This window comes from Enhydra lutris, unplaced genomic scaffold (assembly GCF_002288905.1).
Source record: "Enhydra lutris kenyoni isolate GAN:26980312 unplaced genomic scaffold, ASM228890v2 scaffoldscaffold17, whole genome shotgun sequence".
Classification (NCBI taxonomy): Eukaryota; Metazoa; Chordata; class Mammalia; order Carnivora; family Mustelidae; genus Enhydra; species Enhydra lutris.
In genome coordinates, this window is record NW_019154101.1 from 13902592 (window position 1) to 13923945 (window position 21354).

Here is a 21354-nt window from a genome sequence, read left to right on the forward strand (position 1 = left end):
CTCTCTGCCTGCCTCTCTGCCTATTTGTGATCTCTCTCTCTGTCAAATAAATAAAATCTTTGAAAAAAAAAAAAAGAAAACAAAAGTATTATCTTGAATGGGATTAAAAGCAGATTACTATTTGCAGGAGAAGATTAGTGAATTCGAAGACAGCAATGAAAACTATCCAAAAGGAAATAGAGAAAAAAAAGACAAATAGAAAAAAACTCAAGTGCATCAGTGAGCTGTGGGATTTAAGAGACTGAACATACTGTAATTAGAATCCCTAAAGTGGGGGTAGGGACAAGAAAAATATTTTGTAGAAAACTGGCCAATGTTTCCAAACTTAATGAGAACTATATACCCATAGATCTAAGAAGATGAGAAAACCCCAAGCACAAGTAACATGAAGAAAACCAAGGATCATCTTAATCAAATAGCTTAACAACAGTGATAAAGAGAAAATCCTAAAAGTAGTCAGAGAACAAAGGATAAATTCATTCAGAGAGACAAAGCTAAACAAAATAGCAGATGTCTCATCTGAAACAATGCAAAGAAGAAGACAGTAAAGTACTTTAAAGTATTACATTAAAGTATTAAAATTTAAAAGCTATCAATCTAGAGAATTTTTTTACCCAAGGTAAACTTGAAGCAAAATAACAACTATCAACCTAGAATCATTCATCTAATGAAAGTATCAAAGACAGAGGTAAAAACAGGTTTTTTTGAAAACTTAAAAGCTGAAAGAATCTATCACAGCAGACTTCAACTACAAGAAATGATAAAGGAACACCTCCAGGCAAAAGGAAAATACCAAATGAAAACGTGGACCTACACAAAAGGAAGAAGAGCACCCAAAATGATAACTACATGAGCAAACACATTATCATTCTTATTATTTAAATCTCTTTAAAAGATAATGGACTGTGTAAAGCAAACAAACCAACAAAGCCACAAAGTACTGTTGGGTTTATAGAGTGTAGAAGTAAAATGTACAACAAAATAGCTCACAGACTGGGAGAAGAAAACTAGAAATATATTTTCATAAGATTCTTACATTGTACATGTAGCAGTATAGTAATATAGTACTACTTAAGGGCAGACTACTGCACTTTAAAGATGTATATTATACAGTCGGTTAAGTGTTTGCTCTGGTCATGATCCCAGGATCCTGGGATTGAGTCCCACATTGGGCCACTTGCTCTGTGGGGAGCCTGCTTCTTCTCTGCCTGCCACTCCCCCTGCTTGTGTTCACTCATGCTCTCTCTCTCTCTCTCTAACAAATAAATAAATAAATAAAATCTTTTTTAAAAAAGATGTAATTATAAACTCTACAGCAACCACTATTATAACTCAATAAAGAGTTATAGCTAATAAAGCCAACAAAAGATATAAAGGGAATTAAAAAAATACTCAACCAATTCAAGAGGAAAAAAGGGGAACAACACAGATGGGACAATTAGAAAACAGCAAGACAGGAGATTTAAAATCAAACGTTATCAATAATCACAAAATGTAAATGGTCTAAATACTAAATAGCCCAATTAAAAAGCAGACACTGTCAGAATGGATAAAAAGAAAGATTCAACTGCATCCTAGCTACAAAAACAAAAAACAAAATATAATGATACAGGGGTGCCTGCGTGGCTCAGTGGGTTAAAAAGCCTCTGCCTTCGGCTCAGGTCATGATCTCGGGGTCCTGGGATCAAGCCCCACATCACATCGGGCCCTCTGCTCAGCAGGGAGCCTGCTTCCCCCTCTCCCTCTGCCTGCCTCTCTGCCTACTTGTGACTGTCTGTCAAATAAATAAAGTCTTAAAATATAAGTAAATAAATATAATGATACAGTTACAAAGTTACAGATACAGATACAAAGATTCTTCAAAGCTTACTCCTAAAACCAATTTGGATCTAGAAGACTTATAATTGCTGATTATTTTTTCTTAAGTGAAGTATAATTGACATATAACATTGTATTAGGTGCAGGTGTGTAACAATGATTGCATATAACATACTGATGTGTATATACTGTGAAATGATCTCCTCAGTAAGTCTAGTTAATGTCATCTTATTATAATTCTTGAACATTTATGCAAGTGTTCCATTTCTTTTTAAGTAAATTTTGTTATTCCTTTAAAATTATTCATTTTCTTTTATCTTTTCAGATTTATTGATACACGTTTATACCAATGATTTAAAACCGCTTTCTATAATTCTATAATTTCTATAATTACATCACTTTTTATTCCTAATATTTTGAGTCTTTTTCTTTTTCCTTAATTAGCAGAACCAGAGATTTATCCATTTGATTAATTTCTGCCCTTAGTTTTATTATTTCCTTTGTTCTCTTTTACATTAACTCTTCCTTTACTGGCCTTCTTAAGTTATTTAAATCACTGTCTTTCCTCCTTTCCTTCCTTCCTCTTCCCTACTTTAGAAGAAAAAGACATGAGAAATGGTGATAGAGTCAAACATATTATATTTGCAGTCCTAGTAGAAACAGAAATACAATATTAGAAGAGATAAAGACCAAGAATTTTCCAAAACTGATGAAAAACATCAAACTGGAATCAAGAAGTACTTCAATCCCCAAGAATACCAAATAAGATGAAAACCATACGTAGGCCCATTACAGAAAAACTGCAGAGAACAAATGGAAAAAATGACTAAATCCAAAAAATAATGTAAGAGTGAATTTAATCTGGTAGCAATAAGACTTGTGGATGACTTTTTAAGAGAAACCATAGACAACGGAATAATATCTTCAGAGTACTGAAAGAAAATAATTGCCAGTAGGGAAGTACATATCAGCCAAAAATATCTTTTACAAACAAAGGTGACATTCACAGTAGGAAAAAGATGAAAACAACCTAAATGTCCATCTACCGATAAATGGATAAAGAAAAATGTCATATATATACATACAACATATATATGTCATATATATATATATGTCATTGGGAAGGGAAGGGAAGGGAAGGAAAAATAAAAGAAAGATGAGAGCTGGAGAAGCTTCTGGGTACCCATCAAGTCCCAGCCATTCCTTTTGCCTGGAATTGACTAGAACAGATGGTGAGGTCCTGACCAGAATGGGGACTGTCACTACAACATAACAAGAAAGGAAATAAGTAGACTACCCAACACATATTACATTTATAAATTAGAAAATAGGTTTAAAAAATTAAATCGAAACTGAAAAATCAAGGAGCTGCTACAAAACTTGTATTACTAAAGGAAATACTGGACCTAGCTAGAACTGCAGTGATCCTGTCCCTGATCCCAGTGAACAAATAAGAACATGTACAAATTCAGTCTCTAGCTGAGAAAATACAAAAAAGCAATAGCATGTATCTTTTGAGATAGGTTTAGAGGAGGTTCCTTTTGAGAAGGTTCCTTTTCTTTTCTAATTAAATTTGGTTTATGAAAAAAGTTGCCATTGCCAGTTTTAATATCATTAATGGCTTTTAAAGCCATTATGGATACTACCACCAAATGAATTATGCTCAATAGCCATCTTGAATAATTTATCAGAAATTGTTATCAAAGAGACATCCCTCATGCATTACCAAATAAAAAGAGAGAGGGGTCTGAAATAAAGTCACAGGTGGCCAAAGGTCTAGGGTGGGAAAAGAAAGACCAAGAGATTTTATTCTTTTTAATTTTCCATGTATTTCTTTTTTCCTAAACTATTTCAAAAGAGGGCACATAAAAGGAAAAACTTACAACCATGTGGAAATTTTTCCCCTATTCCATTAATTCACATTTTTTAACCACTTCTAGTCTATAAACAAGGGATAAAACACACTTTTGAAGAACCTACCTCCTCACCCTTAGCTTTCAGAATCAGCTTTCACCCATTTGGGGACAATACAAAATATGGCCCTGGGCTTTACTTTTGAAATGTACTTCTAAATATACTTTGTATTTTTTAATTTGATGGAAAGAGGATGATCGTATTAATTTTTCTTGGACTAGTCAGAATTTTCAATTTCTTCAAAGGTGGGCCTGCCAAACAAAGTTAAGTGCATTAGCCTCAAAATACTCCCAAGGTATATTAAAAGGATTCTTATGCATTTATCTACAATCTTAAGATTTTGCAAATAATGAAGAATCAATATTAAAGAATAATAAAGAAACAGCCTTTGTTCTTGGTTCCTGGGAAGGAGACTCTAAATCCTTGGGAGTGTTTGTTATTCATGAGCCCCCTGAAAGACACATGCGTTTATGCTAAGAGATGACTCATGGGCCCTAGATACAAACTTTAGGATGGGGACTGTTCACCAGAAAGCTGACCATAGAACTAGAGCCTTGTGATTTTGAGCCAGTCCAACCACCAGGGAAAGAAGGAGGCTGGAGACTGAGTTCAATCATGTGGCCAATGATCTGATCAATCATGCCTACACAATGAAACTCCAATGAAAATTCTGAGAACTAGCCAAATTTGTAGTCAGTTGCTTAGAAGTGTTGTTGACCTGGAGATGCCACCTTCAAACTGGCATCAGAAGTTACATAGTCTTGTTGGGGACTATGTGCCCTTAAAGCTGTGGAGTCTGATGCTAACTTAGGGTATTTAGTGTTAAAACTGAATTGCAGTACAGTAGATGGGACTGAAACAGAATACACATGATTCTTAGAACAACACAGGTTTGAACTGCATAGATCCACTTACATGCAGATTTTTCCAATAAATACAGTATAATACTATGAAATGTATTTTTGCTTCCTTATGGTTTTCTTAACATTTTCTTTTCTCTGATTTGCTGTAAGAGTACAATATATAATACTACAACACACAACGCAAGCATTCATTGACTATGTCATCAGTAAGGCTTCGGGTCAACAGCAGGCTGTTAGTACTTAAGTTTTGGGAAGTCAACAGTTATACATGGATTTTCAACTGTGCAGGGGGTCAGGATCCCTAACCCTGACATTGCTTCATGATCAACTGTGGATTTAGAAATTAATTCTAAAGTACTATATGCCCAGGTATAAACAACCAAAATAACTCACCTAGAAATGAACTATTGAAATTATATTTAAATGCTCAAATCGGCTGATAAAGATAATCAAATCTCACTTCAACACCTGTGATGGAAAATATTCTTGCATCATGAAGTTCTTCTCAAAGTAAAAGGCATGTACCAGAAGTTGCAATGAACAAAATCTCATGTTAATTGATCAAAATCCATAAGACTGGGATTTCAGTAATTTTTAATAACCATGGTATGTACATCTCAGCTTTGCTTTGAGAAATCTGATCAAAAATCTTAGCTTATAAAGCAGATGAATTAGAAGGACATTATGAATTCAATAAAAAAGTATCCACACTATACCAAAGAATGCATTACTGATTTTAAAAGCTTACTAGTACAATTACAATAGATTTTACTTTCATATGCAATTGAAGAAGAAACATATATACTGCAAATTGCAAGTAATAACAAAATGAGAATTCCTCCCTAGACTGCCAGTGTCATTTACTAATGGCAATAATTTACTGTATCATTGCAGAAGGTATAACGGTTTCCTCTCTGCATCAGTCTCAAGTGCACTGACTTACCCCTAAATTTTAGCTGATCAATCCAGTAGCAAAAGCTAAGCAATCACAAAGTGCAAACCATCAGAAGAACTACTACTACCAGTAACAGCACAGGCTAACCAGCAACCTTAACCTTTTTTCCATTAAAATGAAGCTATTCTCTTGAGTGAATGCTGGTTGAATACCTGTTATGAGTAATGAAATGTTTAAAAAACAGTCTTTCTGTGAGGGGGCTCAGAGTCCACTGAGGAGAGGCAAGCACAGAAACATAACTATTATTTACAAACGGTGTATATGTGGCCACTGCTTGCTAATGGTGTCTATGCATCAGGCCATATTAGGGCTTTTACATACCTTCATCCAATTAATTCTCATGCTCTAAAACTAGGCATAAGAAGGGCACTGCATAGATGAATGAGACTGGATAAAGAACTGCAAAACTGAGAAACTTGAATTATTTTGGATTATTTCCTTAGTATTCTTCGGCAGTATAAGAAGTTTGGAAATATATATTTTTAATAGAGTACGTTGATACTTACATACATTTCTAACTACCATAGACTAATTATTTGTGCCCCCCAACAAATTTATATATTACATTCTAATGCCCAGTGTGATGATATAAGGCGGATGGAGACCTATGGGAGGTGATTAGGTCAGGAGGGTAGAGTCCTCATGAATAGGATTAGTGTCTTTATAAAAGAGGCCCCAAGGAACTCCCTTGCCCCTTTTAGTGAGGTTACAGCAAGAAAACAGCCATCTATGAAACAGGAAGAAGACCCTCACCAGACAAAAAATCTGCTGGTGCCTTGATCTTGGATTTCTCAGTCTCCATAACTGGGAGAATTAAAATTCTGCTGTTTATAAGTCACCCAGCCTATGGTATTTTATTATAGCAGCCCAAATGAACTAAGACACCTATTAACTTATACCAAATGGAATGGTAATTATAGTGATGTTCAAAGAAATAATAAAAGCCAATTAATTCTAACTGAGGGAGAATGCATCCATATTAATAAAATTTTGAATTTTAGTCTGTTTAAAGAAAGTATTAATTTCAAGTATGTATTGATAAATGTATGTATTAATTTCAATTAATGTATGATTCAAGTGAATTAAAATGTAGGTGTAAAATATATATCCATTTGGTCCTAAATCCACATATAAAATTCACTTGTACTAGAAATAGCTAATTTTTTTAAATTTTAAATTATTTAAAAAAAATTTTTAAGATTTTATTTATTTATTTGACAGAGAGAGATCACAAGCAGGCAGAGAGGCAGGCAGAGAGAGAGAGGGGGAAGCAGGCTCCCTGCTGAGCATAGAGCCCTAAGTGGGGCTCAATCCCAGGACCCTAGGAGCACCACCTGAGCCGAAGGCAGAGGCTCTAACTCACCGAGCCACCCAGGCGCCCCTTAAATTATTTATTAGCAATTTCAAGTATAACAACTGAAACTGGAATAAGTGTTTATTTTCTATTAATAAAAATGAATTTTGACAAAAATGGACTCTGTCTCCCCCCCCACCCCTCTGTGATAAAAGCTTTCCAATATTGTCAGGAGCTTTCAGATGCACATTAAATTAAAGAATATAATGAGGTTTAAGTAGCTGGGGTACAGGATAGTATTTGATTTGCAAGATCACCCAAAGCTGTACTGTCATACCAAAGTTGACCAAGTGAATTTAAAAAAAAAAAAGGAAAAAAAATTTACATGCATGAGGACATATATTTGCTTGATCTGCTGGCTCAGCGCCAAGTATTTAATTTGCTTCTCCAAAGACATTAATCTTTAAAAGTATGACTCTGGGAAATTCATGCCACTAAAAACCCACTGACAGTGAAGTGTGCATCGACTTCATCTTGCCCAGTAAAAATTTATCCAACAGAAGCTAAGATAACATCTACAGGTGTTCCCTCTTTGCTTCTGCCAGTCACCTGCATGGTCACTCCATCTGCTAAGGCCACCCTGGACCTCAGCAATAAGTCATAGCCATCTCTGTATACACTTGCCAGATAGAGGGAATGGGAATTCTTGTTCTCAGGTACGTTGTCCAACCTCTCACAGGCTGCATGCCCAGAAATGTGATGATGTTGTTGATAGCTTCTTCGAGAGTTTTCATAAAACTGAGGGCAAAATTCTCCTCTTTCTCAAATATATCTCCGACCTCTTCCCAGGCAGCAGCAAAATTAAGCTTTAGTACTTTCTGAACGTGATCAGACACAGTCACTTCAAGATCTGCCAGCATGTACCCATCATCATAGCCCTCCTCAGCCAGAACCCCAGTGTCAGGGTCGCAGTCCCGGACCGTGAACTTCATGGTGCAGCTAAAGGTGGCTGCAACTGAGGTTGAATCATCATCAGGCAGGTGAACCAAACTGTTACATATTCCTGGCTGATTGTAAGCGAGGCTGGGGGCTGGGAGGTGGGGGCAACACAGCACCTCAAGGAATCCAACGGCTCCACCTGCACTGTCCCTTTCTACAGCAGCTGGTCGTTAAGAGTATTGGTGCAGTCAAACTGGAACACGATGTGATTGGTAAACATGTGCTTGATACAAGGAACAAAATATTCCGTCTCTGCTTCTGTAAGTTGAACAGGATCAGAAGACTTGAACAAGGGTCCCAGATCCATAAACTCAGGAATGGCAGCCAACTGTTCTTGAAAAATGTCTTGCCTGGAAGGAGCCAACTTCTTTGGCTTACTGGCCCCCAAGTGTAAGTTCTGCTTTCTGCTCAAAGACACGGGCCATAGCAAGAGGAAAAGACTTCATGTCAAAGGGCTTCTCTGAAGGCTCCAGTGTGTACTGGTGGAGGGCTTTCTCCATCCCTGGCACTGAGATGGTAAGGCCGTTGAAGATGTACGTAGCATTCAGTGCCATCTACCTCTCCTGTAGCACATTCAAGTAGAAAGCAGCCCTGTCCCGAACCTCATCGTCCATGTCCATCATACATCTTTGTAGGAGTACTAGGACGTTTGGGAGAAGATTCTCATTTTGAGCCCAGATTTAGCCAAAGCACTCATAGCAGCAGCTCTGACAGCCTCATTCTCCAGTACGACCCTATTAAAAATAAAGCAGATATACTTGGAGGGGACAGGCGTTCTGGGGCCCTCTTTGCCCAGCAAGTGCAGAATCTTAGTAGTCAGAACAGTGTGTTCACAGTCCTCAATGAATTCACAAAGGTGGGCTAGACCTGCTTCTTTACCCTCAGGGTTCTCTTCCACAATGCTGATTATGCAGTCCACAACGGCCCACTTATATTCAAAGCCTCCATCATCTTAGAGCATGTTGGAGAGGAAAGTCATCATGACACTGTGCTTTTGAGGGTATTTCTGACAGAGAGCGCTAATTACCTGCACAACCATCACCCTGAACTCATCTGAGATTTCAGACACAAAAGAAGATACCTGCTTCATGAGCCTGTCCACACTGCTCTCACTCCGTTTTGGGGAGTGTAGTAATGGCCAGACTAGCAGTGCTTCTGTTTGAGTCTGTGATCAAGTTTTCTAAGTCCAGACTGCAGGCGATAACAGCAGAGGGGTGCTTCACTGCCGCCTTGTTCAAGGTCCTCACAGCTGCGTATCTCAACGCTGGCTTAGGAGAGCTACAGAAAAGTTGAAGAATTGAAATGGCAGGTGCCAACTCCCTTGCAGTACAGTTAGGAAGATGGATGATAGCTGATGCAGCTTCATAAATAACCATTTCATGTTTATTTCACAAGCAGCTCTCAATGAAATCAAAGAGTGGACTTTCATGGCCCTCTTCATTTTCTTTTAGTAAGCGACTAGCAATTCGGATCAGCATGCAGTAAGCAAACTGTGATTTGAGACCGGATTTAGTAAATTTATTCAACATCTTAGAAACAGCAAGGCGATCCTTCTTTTCAAGGTGATACAGGACTCCCAATGCATGGTACTGGACCATAATGTTGTTGCTGGAAGCGGCTTCTTGGGCTTTGTTGACCCAGCGCTTAAGCACATCATGGCTTATCTTCATCATGTGTAAGGAAGACACCAGTGTGGAGCATGTATCTCTCGATGGCCTGCAACATTATTCCATTAGTGATTCTGCAGAGAGCCCTAATGGCTGGGCCTCGGTACACATCTTTCTTTCCAGTCATGTCCTTAGTCAGAAGTTCCGTAAATTAGAAATGCAACGCGGGTCTCAGGGGATAACATCAAGGTATTGGCAGGGTTACATTCTTTTCTGGAGGCTGTAGGGTCTGAATCCATTTCCTTGCCTTTTCCAACTGCCAGAGGCCACCCACATTCCTTGGCTCACGACCCCCCTCCTCCAGCAACATCACTTCTGTGACCTGCTTCCATCGTCCCATCTCTTCACTGCAAAATAGCTAATATTTTTAAATAGCTTTTTCATAAAATTAATCACATATCTTCTAGAATCTTCATTCATTTATCAAGTATGCAAGTGATGCCAGAGAGGCAGAGCCTCAAGAGGGAGGGCCTCAGGCCCACTGCCAGGAGGCTTCTTGATTTTGTGTGAGAAAGAATTCAAGGGCAAGCCATTTAGGGAAAGGGGCAAAGATTTATTAAGTACAGAAATAAGAAGGCTTCTACTTCACAAAGTAGTGGTCTCTCCTCCCAGGTGAGCATGAAGAATCCCCCACCCCCGCCCCACCTCTCACGAAGGGTTTTTGTTTGTTTGTTTGTTTTTAAAGATTTTATTTATTTATTTGACAGAGAGAGAGAAAGCAAGAGAGTGAACACAAGCAGGGGGAGTGGGAGAGGAAGAAGCAGGCTCCCCACTTAGCAGGGAGCTCAATGCTGGGCTCTATCCCATGACCCTCGAATCACAACCTGAGCAAGGCAGACGCTTAACCAATTGAGCCACTCAAATGCTACTCCAGTAGGTCCTGCTTAATACTGGTAAATATTTAAACAAAATCTTTCAAAATTTTGACTCTTAAATACATTTAAATGTTTGAATTAAGATTTAATTTTAATACTAAAATGTCTACTACCTTATGCCATATAAGCATATGAAAATAAACAATAACTAACATTAAGAAAAAAAATACCTCCTCAAATGATTTCCCCATTACCATGATATACAAGTTTAACTATCCCTAAAGTATACATAAATTATGTAGAACCAATATACATCAAGGGTAATATAATTAAGCAATATTAACCTTTATTGCTCAAAATAATCAGAAGACTGTCTATTAAGAATAAAAAATTTTTTTTCGAAGCCTCAGTACTCAAAAATGCAAAATTTTTGGCCTGTCCCCCAAAATTTCTAAAACGTTTACCTGTAAGTCATTTAATTTTAAACATTCATGATGTTCATAGTTTTTGCATCTTCAGATCTAACATACATTAGTTAAAGTATTAGCACTTTAAAGTAATTTTCTAATTTGATAGTTTCCAAGTGTAAAACACAAAGATACACCTTGTATCTTTGATAATTCATTAGCATTGCAACTAACTTTCTACATGTATAAAGACATAAAGGAGTTTCCAAATGAGTTACTCTAATGTAAACAGGAGGGTGGTAGAAAACAGAAAGATGAACCAACAGACCAACCCTGTTCTCACAGAGGTTCACAGAGGTTTGTAGAGGGGGTGAGATGAGGGAGGGACAGACATGAGATATCACTGTATTTGTAAGATGATATTTCTTAAACTCTAAGTAGTGGATACAAAGGTATTTTTTCATAATCTACATTTCTGTATGCCTAAAATATTTAGTAATAAAAAAAAAAACAGACTCACCGATCAATTACAATTTCTTTTTGCCTTAGCAGTCCTTCTTTTATTTTCAGCACTGATTCCCATTTACTGAAATCCTGATAGCCAGAAGGTGAATAACTTTGACGAGACAATCCAGTCAAAACCTGCACAAATATATTTATACTATTAGTATACTTAAAGTGTTTAAAAGGAATATTTCAACAGTATCTAATACTTTCCCAATGATTTTCATTAAAAACAGAGAACTCTCCCTTTGATTTTTTTTTTAAAGACTGTCTGAAATCATACTTGTGAATACAACATAACTTGGAAGAATTTCAAGGAAGTGAAGTAAAAGTACAAGTCTAATAACTGGTGACAATAGAATATTTAATCTGGTTTATTTTAACACTATAAATAAGATCTTATTCTCATTATCTTGTGGAAACTTTCAGGAAATGAGAGATTAAACACTCACTGCTTAAGGAAGAAGTACAATAAGAAAATGTGCCATGGTTAGACTAGACAAACATTATATGAAAGGTTTCCACAAGGAAATAAAAATTAGTACCTGTAGCATACAGACTTCAAATTGTCACCTATCACATCAGATTTATTTACATTAAACTTTCAAAAGCAAAAATACTTTCACAAAATAGTAAACATATTTATAGAAAACAGGACTTAAACAGGTATAATCTGGTTGGGTGATTACTGGCCTCCAGTATAAATTACATAATTTAGAAAAAATGTGCTTAGAATTTAAGAGAAATTTCAAATATTTAAGAGAAATCAACACTGATAAAAACCAATATGAGAGTTATCCTCAAATTCCTATGATTGAAACAAAAAAGAGAACCTTAATATACTAGTAGCCATAGTTTGAATTTTATCTCCTCAAAAAGATATGTTCAAGTACTAACCCCTAAGTACCTCAGGATGTAACCTTCTTTGGGAACAGGGTCTTTACAGACATAGTCAAGTTAAGATGAAGTCACTGGGGTGGGCCCTAATCCAATATGACTGGTGTCCTATGTAAAGGTGAAATTTGAACACAAGTACACACAGAAGACTGTAAAGAGATACAGAGAGAACACCATCTGAAGATGAAAGCAGAGATAGCAGTGATGCATCTACACACCAAGCAACACAGAAGATTGTCAGGAAACCACTAGCAACTCAGCATGGAATAGAAGATTCTTCTTCACAGGCTTCAGAAGAAACCAACTGAGCCAACACCTTGATTTTGGACTTCTAACTTCCAGAACCGTGAGACAATAAATTTCTGTTGTGTAAGCTACCCAAGTTTGTATCCTTTGTTATGGCAGCTGCAGGAAACTAATACAACTGGTAAATCCAATACCAAGGAATAAATCCAATACAAGGAATAAATTCCTTGGCAAGCTAAATAATCCCACAGAAACACTCCAAAGCAACTTTAGGAAAATTCAAATGTGCAGTGATATTTTTATCCTTTGTTTTCCAAAGACGCTACTGGCAAGACTTACTTCCGAATAAACCACTAATTTTGTGACACCAACTAGTCCTAGATTAACCCTTTAAATTATTATTTTCAAGTAATACCAAGACAAGATGTTTCAGGCAGCAGACAGACAAAACAAGATGAACAGACTGGGAAGGACAGAAACCAGGAGATAACAGGATACATAGCTTTGTCATATGGGCAGATATTTGGAGTTTAAGTGACATAGGGTTACCAGGGGCAGGTTAGTCTGAATTTCATTCTTTCCTTTGCCTAACATACAACCCAGACTAATATTCAGCCATATGCCCTAGTAGAGATATGTTAGTTGCTAAAATACTGAAGTGTTTTTAATGTGGTTGCTAATTAGCTGTTGCCCAAACCCCTGGAAGGTTCTCTAGTATCCAACAAATCAAGAGTTTTTGGCATTAAAAGGGGTTTTCAAGATGCTCCATCCATAAATGGCATCCTTTCTGATTACTTGGTTCCCTACACTGCACTAGTCAACCCTCCAAAATGTTTCCATCTCAACCCTACCTACCAGCTTATAATTAATTAGTTGGCAGAACTGAACAGGTTTGAATCCTGGGCACTCCAACAAAAGAGCATGTTATCTTAAGTACCCCACTGTGTCCACTATGGCCTAAATAAGGTATTCACAAAATTTCATATCATCACAAGGGCTGAAAACATTTTTTTAAAGATTTTACTTATTTGAGAGAGAGAAAATGAGAGACAGAGCATGAGTGGAGGGGGAGGGGCAGAGAAAGAGAGGGAGAAACAGAATCCCCCCTAAGCCGAGAGTCTGATACAGGGCTCGATCCCCAGGTCCGCAAGATCATGAACTTGAGCCAAAGGTAGATGCTTAACTGACTGAGCCACCCAGGCACCCCTGAAAATATTTTTGAAAATAACTGCTCTTAGGAGCTGAGAGAGGATTCAGCACCATAAATATTGCTGATTCTATGAGACAGTCTCTACTTACTGAAACTCCAAGTTATTTAATGACTATCAATTTAGTGGGTAAGTCACTTAATGAAATTTATTTTGTCAAGTTATAACTCAAGCATTTATTCATTAAAACTAGTAAAAGCTAAGCAAAATAAAAGACCATATCAACAATTTCAAAACTCAATGTAAGATTTGGAAATTATCAGAATGATTTGGTAAACCATTTGTGCTAGAATTTATAATACCAAATATTTCCATTTATTTGGTGCCTAAAAGTGAATACACACACACACACACACACACACACACACACACATATAATATATATACACATACACACTGAGTTATCTATTGTCTCCTCTTCCAAAGATCTAAAAAAGGTTCCTGTATTTCTAAGTATCACATATCAGGAATGACTGATACCATAATATCTGAAGCTATGTTTTACCTCCTGTATCTTTTGCCTATTTCAATAAGACAAGTGCCCACAACTCAAAAAAGTCAACAAAAACAACATCAACAAAAAGTGCCCAAGCAACACATGATGAACTTGTGAAGAAAACATTAACTTTTCTACTCTTCATAAGTCATCTGCTAAAGAATTTCCCCACAGCAGACAACCTCTTAAGGAGAAGCCTTTTCCTGTTTTGAAACACTTGTTGGCATCAAGAAAGAGAGAGTAAAGGGGAAGAAAAGGAGGTTTTTCAAGAGAAAAGCAAATAACGATACCACTTGGGTGTATAGCACTGGAATCACTTGCAGAATGCACTGTTAAAGTACCTGCCAGATACCTCTATGAATATACATAAAACAAAATATGAAAATTTATTCATCTGATTTGTAGCTCCCTTGACCTACACCCTTTGGAAAACAAATCAAAATTGTGCTATGAAACTGAGCAAAGAGGAATAAAGAAAATGAGGAAAAGAAAGCCTTCCCCTGTAAATAAGATGCTCTAATACTTAAAAAAAAAAAAAAAAGTACTGAAAGTTAGTAAATACCAAAAGTTCCCATCACAAGAAAAAAATTTTTTTGTAGTTTTGTATGGTGACAGATGGTAACTAGACATAGTGGTGATCATTTCACAGCATATACAAATACCAAATCATTGTGTTACACACCTAAAACTAGTATAATATTAAATGTTAATTATACCTTAATTTTTTAAAAATGTAATATACAAAGAATTACCTAGATAAGTAGCATGATAGTCTTCCTTATTAAATTTCAACCCTGATTCATAAAAAGTTTAAAAAGGAGAACACAAAATCTGACACACAACCAAATACTGTAGGTGTAAAAGTAATTTTTAAATTTTTTATAACTGCCCACCACTAAAAATGACAATTATGGAGACATTTTTTCATCTAAGGCTTTTATAATAAGGCCATATTATTATGTAATAAAGCTATATAGACAAAATTATAAAATGCAACTTGAAATAGATATTTAAGAGATTTTTTTTAAAAATTATATTGTAAATTCTCAACTAGCAAAGCAGTGACCATACCTTTTTGACCTTGCACACAATATAAACAATGTTATACTACTAAAGAAGCACAGAAAGGGAACAATTGTGAAAACTTATTTTTATTATAACTTACAGCAGTTCAGACTTTTGGTTTTCCTTTTTAAGATTTTATTTATTTGAGAGAATGAGAGCAGGAGCAGGAGTGGGGGGCGGGGTGGGTGGCAGAAGCAGATTCCCTGCTTAGCAGGAAACCCTACATGATGAGACGAAGCTGGCAGAGCTCAATTCTAGGATCCTAGGACCCCAGGATCATGACCTGAACCAAAGCCGGACACTTAACTGCCTGAGATACCCAGGTGTCCCATTTCAGAGGGTTATTCTTCAAAAACTGCCAATGTAATGTGTCAGCAAATGTTAACAGCTTCCTCCCCTTTATTTACAAAACAGGAACTATCCTCTCCTAATTAGATATTTGATAAACTGAAGATAACTTAAGAAATCCTATTAGTATCAATTATCGTTAGTTTCCAAGCATTGGACCCAAAAGCAGCTGGGATGAGGGTTTTCCCCCTGACAGTGACACAATAGGAACCATGAGAATATATAAACGCACACTTAATAGTTCTGGATAGCATTATCTTAGCTTTAGAACATTAACATATGCACAAAAAGAAAGGTAGCCAAGTGAAATTGCCTTAAAACATTCACAGTGAAAGTTATTGAAAAATCAAGCCCAAGATAAAAATTAATATTTTCTTTGTTTTACTGTGGATTGGGAGTTAATGTGGTTTGCAGACTACGCTCTTGCACAATACTGGCTAGCATGAACAAAAGAGAAGCAGGAATGGCAGTATCATTCTTGGATGTCATAAAATTCTAGCCAAAAAAGAATCCTTTAGATAAATTAAATAAAAATTTTAAAATGAGAAAGTTTTATACTCGTAAAAAGCAACATTCACCAAGAAGATAAAACAGACACAATAAACCTCCTATGAAGAAAAACTATTAAAAAATAAATGGGTGCCTAGCTGGCTCAGTTGCAGGAATGTGTGACTCTTGATCTCAGGGTCATGAGTTCGAGCTCCATGCTGGGTGTAGAAATTACTTAATAAATAAAACCTTAAAAAAATGAACAAATGAATCTGCATCACAGTAAAGACTGTAGTATGTCTTTTTGAAATAGAAAAACTAGGTAGAGCAGAGATTGGCAAATCCAGTTCACCATCTTTTTTTGTATGCAAACTAAAAATGGTGTCATTTCATATCTCTTCATTACTTTGGCACTATCTTATATCTGCAAATAACCCAGAGATAAAAGACTAGATGAAGTAAATGGTGTACACCACGAATGCAATAACAGAACATGCCACCCCAAATATGGCTGCAGGGATTCTGGACAGGCAACCCCAAAATATACCCCTTTGACACATTATTTTGAGCCACAGGCACTTGAAAAACAGCAAATGTTGGGAAAGGCTTTTTTTTTTTTTTTTTAAGATTTTTATTTATTTATTTGACAGAGAGAGACACAGCAAGAGAGGGAACACAAGCAGGGAGAGTGGGAGAGAGAGAAGCAGGCTTCCTGCCAAGCAGGGAGCCTGATGCGGGGCTCAATCCAGGACTCCGGGATCATGACTTGAGCCGAAGGCAGATGTCTAATGACTGAGCCACCCCAGCCCCCGGGAGAGGCGTTCTCCAAACTCCATTTATCTGCCTAAAGGACCTCAACTGTCATAAATTCCCTCCCTGGAAATTTCATCAACAAGGGAGGACTGACACTCATCACAGAAGAGGAGACTTGTAATCGATGCTGCACTCAGACAAACGTTCTCACAGACTATCATATCTCCCATCTATTCTTCTAAGGACCCATCTATCTTTCCTAAATTTCATTTCCTCTCCCCTTAGAGGCCTACATCCTACTCCCTAACTTTCCCCATTAATATGATTTTTAATCCTGGATTGTAATCTGCCTCTTAAGGAGTTCCTCATTTTCCCCTGCTTATCTTCCATGTGTACATGAGGTACATGTTAATAAACTTGTTTTTCTCTTGTTCACCTGTCTTTTATTACAACAGTCTCAGCCAAGAACTCAGAGTCAGAGGAAAATTTTTTTCCTCCCCCACATCCACCTACGAACTAATTCTTCAGAGTTGTTAATACTCTAGAACACCAAAGCCTTCTCTTAAGACAGAGGACAACCCCATTCCCTAATATGAGAAGAGGAAAAGATTTTATATAGTCCATTATAAACACATTTAGCCCATTAGCAATACATTTTTGAACATATCTTTACCCCAAGTAGTCAGAAAACAAGAACTTCTATTATATAAATCATAACTGGTCATGAGAGGCATACCAGTTTGTGGCAGTTACGTATCGAGAGTAAAATACACATTTATATCATATTCTAGAAAACATAGGTACTCTTTTGAAAGAATCTGAATAAGATGCACTGAAGGGGTCTTTGAATCTTTCTAGGAAAAAAAAAATGTATCAAAATTCACATATCAATAAAATAGAAAATTACTGTTGTGATGCTGTTCTCCTTAGGATTTCAAGTAGTCAGTCATGTTTCTACGTGACTATACCCAATATAAGTAATCAAGGAGACACAGGCAACTTAATATATAATTTGTACTTATAGCTTATGAATAATAATAAAACTTTAACTAGACATGAACATGAAATCTAAAGGATAATTATAAAGCCATGTAACTATGTGAGCTAATTTGAAGTATGGAACAGAAAGGATGTCATCAAAGTAATAAACATTTCAAAATCTGTGCAGGTGAAACAAGGACACTTTTTATAAGTAAACATTTTCCAGACATATTTGGGATTAGAAAGTATTTTATATTTAAATTACCAAATTCAAGGAGAGAAGAGAATCCCTGTTTACATGTTTTCCTACAAATGTAGGAGATACACTGTTGCAATGGTGGTTTATAGAAGAATACAGTAGTTTACCACCAAAGAAGAATCATTACTCTTCTGCATCTACACCCCAACCATCCAGATTTATAGACCCTAACACACACATAGGCATCTCTTATTGTAAACTGCCAATTCTACTCTTATAATTAAATAGAGATAGCAGGCATCCACAATTCCAAATACATGCTACTTAGATGAGACCCAGATGCTGTGAAAAGTTGCCAAAATATGTCACTTAGTAGTCAAACATGCTTCTAAAATAAGCTTACTATATTGCAGCTGAAAATAGCTCAAAATTCTTTGGCCTCAGCCTGGACAAATACTGTTAAATTTAGATAATCTAGTGCTACCACACTTAACTGCAATACAGCCTCTGCAGTTCTTACAAGCTCGTTATCTCTCCTTCATTTGCCTTTGTTCCTTAGCTCATTCATCACTCACAACATGTCACATAACACAGCAAATCTCCTCTGTTTCCTGGAATGGTCTATCTGAAGCAATACTCTACACGTGCTTTTTAGTAAAAGAATCATGATACTTCACCCAAAAGTAAATTCACAAAGCTCAGTAATGGAAAGCAAAAACAAAACCAAAAGAAAACAAAAAACTGTACAAATTATATAGAATTCAAAGAACATTTTATTTACCAAAAATAGGAAAAACATGGATTATACAATTACTAAAAGAACTGTGCTTTCAAGTAAAATTAGTATCTTACATATTATATTATTACTATGTGCATTTATTTTAAAAATCTGTATCTTAAGCCCATGTATTTATTTATAGAGTGGATTACTACAAATTTTCTCTAACTAAATTTATACCAGAAAGCATATTTAAAAATATTCTATCTATAACCTCTTCCTAATGAACAATTATAAACTAAAGTCTACATCTTGACTTCTGAAATTTAAATTATAGAAGGAACTGTGTTTTATTTTTTTCTTTCTTTTTTTTAATTTCTTTTCAGTGTTCCAGAATTCATTGTTTATGCACCACACCCAGTGCTCTATGCAATACGTGCCCTTCATAATACCCACCACCAGGCTCACACAAACCCCCACGCCTCTCCCCTCCAAAACCTGTTTGTTTCTCAGAGTCCACAGTCTCTCATGGTTGGTCTCCCCCTCCGATTTCCCCCAACTCACTTCTCCTCTCCATCTCCCCATGTTCTCCATGTTATTCCTTAGGCTCCACAAGTAAGTGAAACCATATGATAATTGACTTTCTCTGCTTGACTTATTTCACTTAGCAGGAACTGTGTTTTAACTATTTCATTATTTCTTCAATTTGTCTTTATTATTAATTCTATAATGCTAGCTACCTTTGCCATCCTAATCAGACTTACTGAAACAATAATGCAAATACATCAAGTTACTTAAAGGGTAAAAACTCAGAAAAAAAATTTAAAAACCTGTAAGAGACATACCTATATTTTATATTTTAAAAATATATGTGCATGAAAATAAAGAGAATCTTAAAAATATTACTTATTTCCACCTTGCTAAACAACTAAATTACTATTAAATTAACTCTTTTCTTTTGGAAGAAGGGACCTTTTCTTCTCAAAAATCAAACTGCTATGGATGCACAAAGTGCAATCTTTGTTAGTATTAGCATGTTTTTTTAAAAATGCCAACAAAGGAATGATCCATGCATGAAATACAATCTCATTACAATCAAAATGCAAACGTGAAGGGGGAAATGGTATATCCAAGACTGAGGAGCAAATCATTTTCCTTAAGCAAATCAATCAGAAGATTTAAAAAAAAAAAAAAATGAAGCTTAAGTCTTCAAATGTAATCATTAATTTTTACTTATAAACCAGTATAGTTTTATCCAAACCATTTGTTTAATAATTTACTTTTTTAAAATTTAAGATGAAATATATTGACAGAAGACTTTAATAAACTTAATTTGTTAATTGTAATTAACAAGCCTAATAGCTTCTACTGGTAGCCAAACTGGAGGGAAAAAAAATAATAAAGGGTATAACTGACAATTCATGAAAGGAATATTATATGAAACAGAAATGGAGAGAATTCTATCAAAATGAAATATTTAACATAATGTGGATTTATCTGGGATCTTGCCCAAGGTTACAGATACCAAATGTACCACACCATAGAACCAGACCCTATGCAGAGCCATAACATAAGCACTGACATATTTCATTTATTTTAAAAAGCAGATTACCAAAATATGTTTTTTTCAAGTTATCATATTTTACTATCAAGAGATAAAAGAAAAACACATAATAATAAATGTGCTTTAGGACAAAAGCACTGTCTACATTATATGATTTTAAAAATGTATGAAAGCATTTTTCTAAAAGGACAAAAGGAACTATTAATGATGGTTAGCTGATGGGAAGAGAGGAAGAAGACTTTTACTTTATATCAGTTAGATTATTGACTTTGCTTACCATCCATATACTACTTTTTCTTTTCTAACAGTGCAGCTATGGGCCATTAAATGTTTTCTTTTTCAAAATGTTAAAAATACTATTTTTAAAAAATATATTTCAAAAAATATATATTTCAAGAGTCAACAATGGAAAATCTTCTCAGGGCAAAATTGTCGAGAAGAGATAGAGCATAAAACGTGAGTTAAGTTGATTGCTATTCAATTCAAACATCCCCTCACATAGTTCTCTAAAAAATACTAGAATTAGAAATGTTAGAATTCTTTTTTATCCTTGGAGTCTAGTTCAACACCTGGCCTACAGTATACAATCAGTAAAAAGAATATGAATAAAATACACTCCCTCAAGTATATTTCTCAGTCTTCACAAAAAATTCTAAATATTTCCAGTGGCAGAAGCAAATATTGTAATTAGAGCATCATGATAGTAATTATGACAGTGATTCCTTTCCCAGTTTCATCTGTATCATAAAGCAGGCCTTATTTTTTTTTTATAATCCCTGGTACTCAGCACAAAACCTGACTGTCTTTGCTAAATCTTGAGCAATCTAAAAATTTACAATTAACAAAAAGCTACCATCTCCCAGATTATCCTTACTTAAAATTTTATCATTTTCATAGCAACAATATACCTAATAGAAAGAAATATAAACACTTTAAAGATTATAGTTCAAAGGTCAATTCACAAACTTAAATTTGAATAAAAATCTTACTTTTCTGCCCTTGGGGTCTAGCCTCATTTCTTTCAGACCCAGCAAATCTCTGAGTAATCCACGTAACTAATTTAACTTTAGTTTTCATTTTAGAGATAAATTTGAAAGACAGTCTTCAGGGCCATACTGTATTCTATGTTGGAGATGTGAAGTCTTAAAAGCACT

At 35.7% G+C, this 21354-nt stretch overlaps 1 protein-coding gene and 1 pseudogene across 2 annotated transcripts in view; both read right to left on the reverse strand.

Moving 5' to 3' along the window:
* The window catches only part of LOC111147536 (centrosomal protein 85 like), a 168769-nt gene that overhangs the window by 66131 nt on the left and 81284 nt on the right, over positions 1 to 21354 (reverse strand). For both annotated transcript variants that reach the window (XM_022503618.1, XM_022503616.1), the window contains exon 4: positions 11253 to 11374. In XM_022503618.1, coding sequence (XP_022359326.1) covers positions 11253 to 11374 — 122 coding nt within the window. The remainder of the gene's footprint in view (positions 1 to 11252; positions 11375 to 21354) is intronic.
* LOC111147709 lies at positions 7394 to 9661 on the reverse strand (annotated as a pseudogene).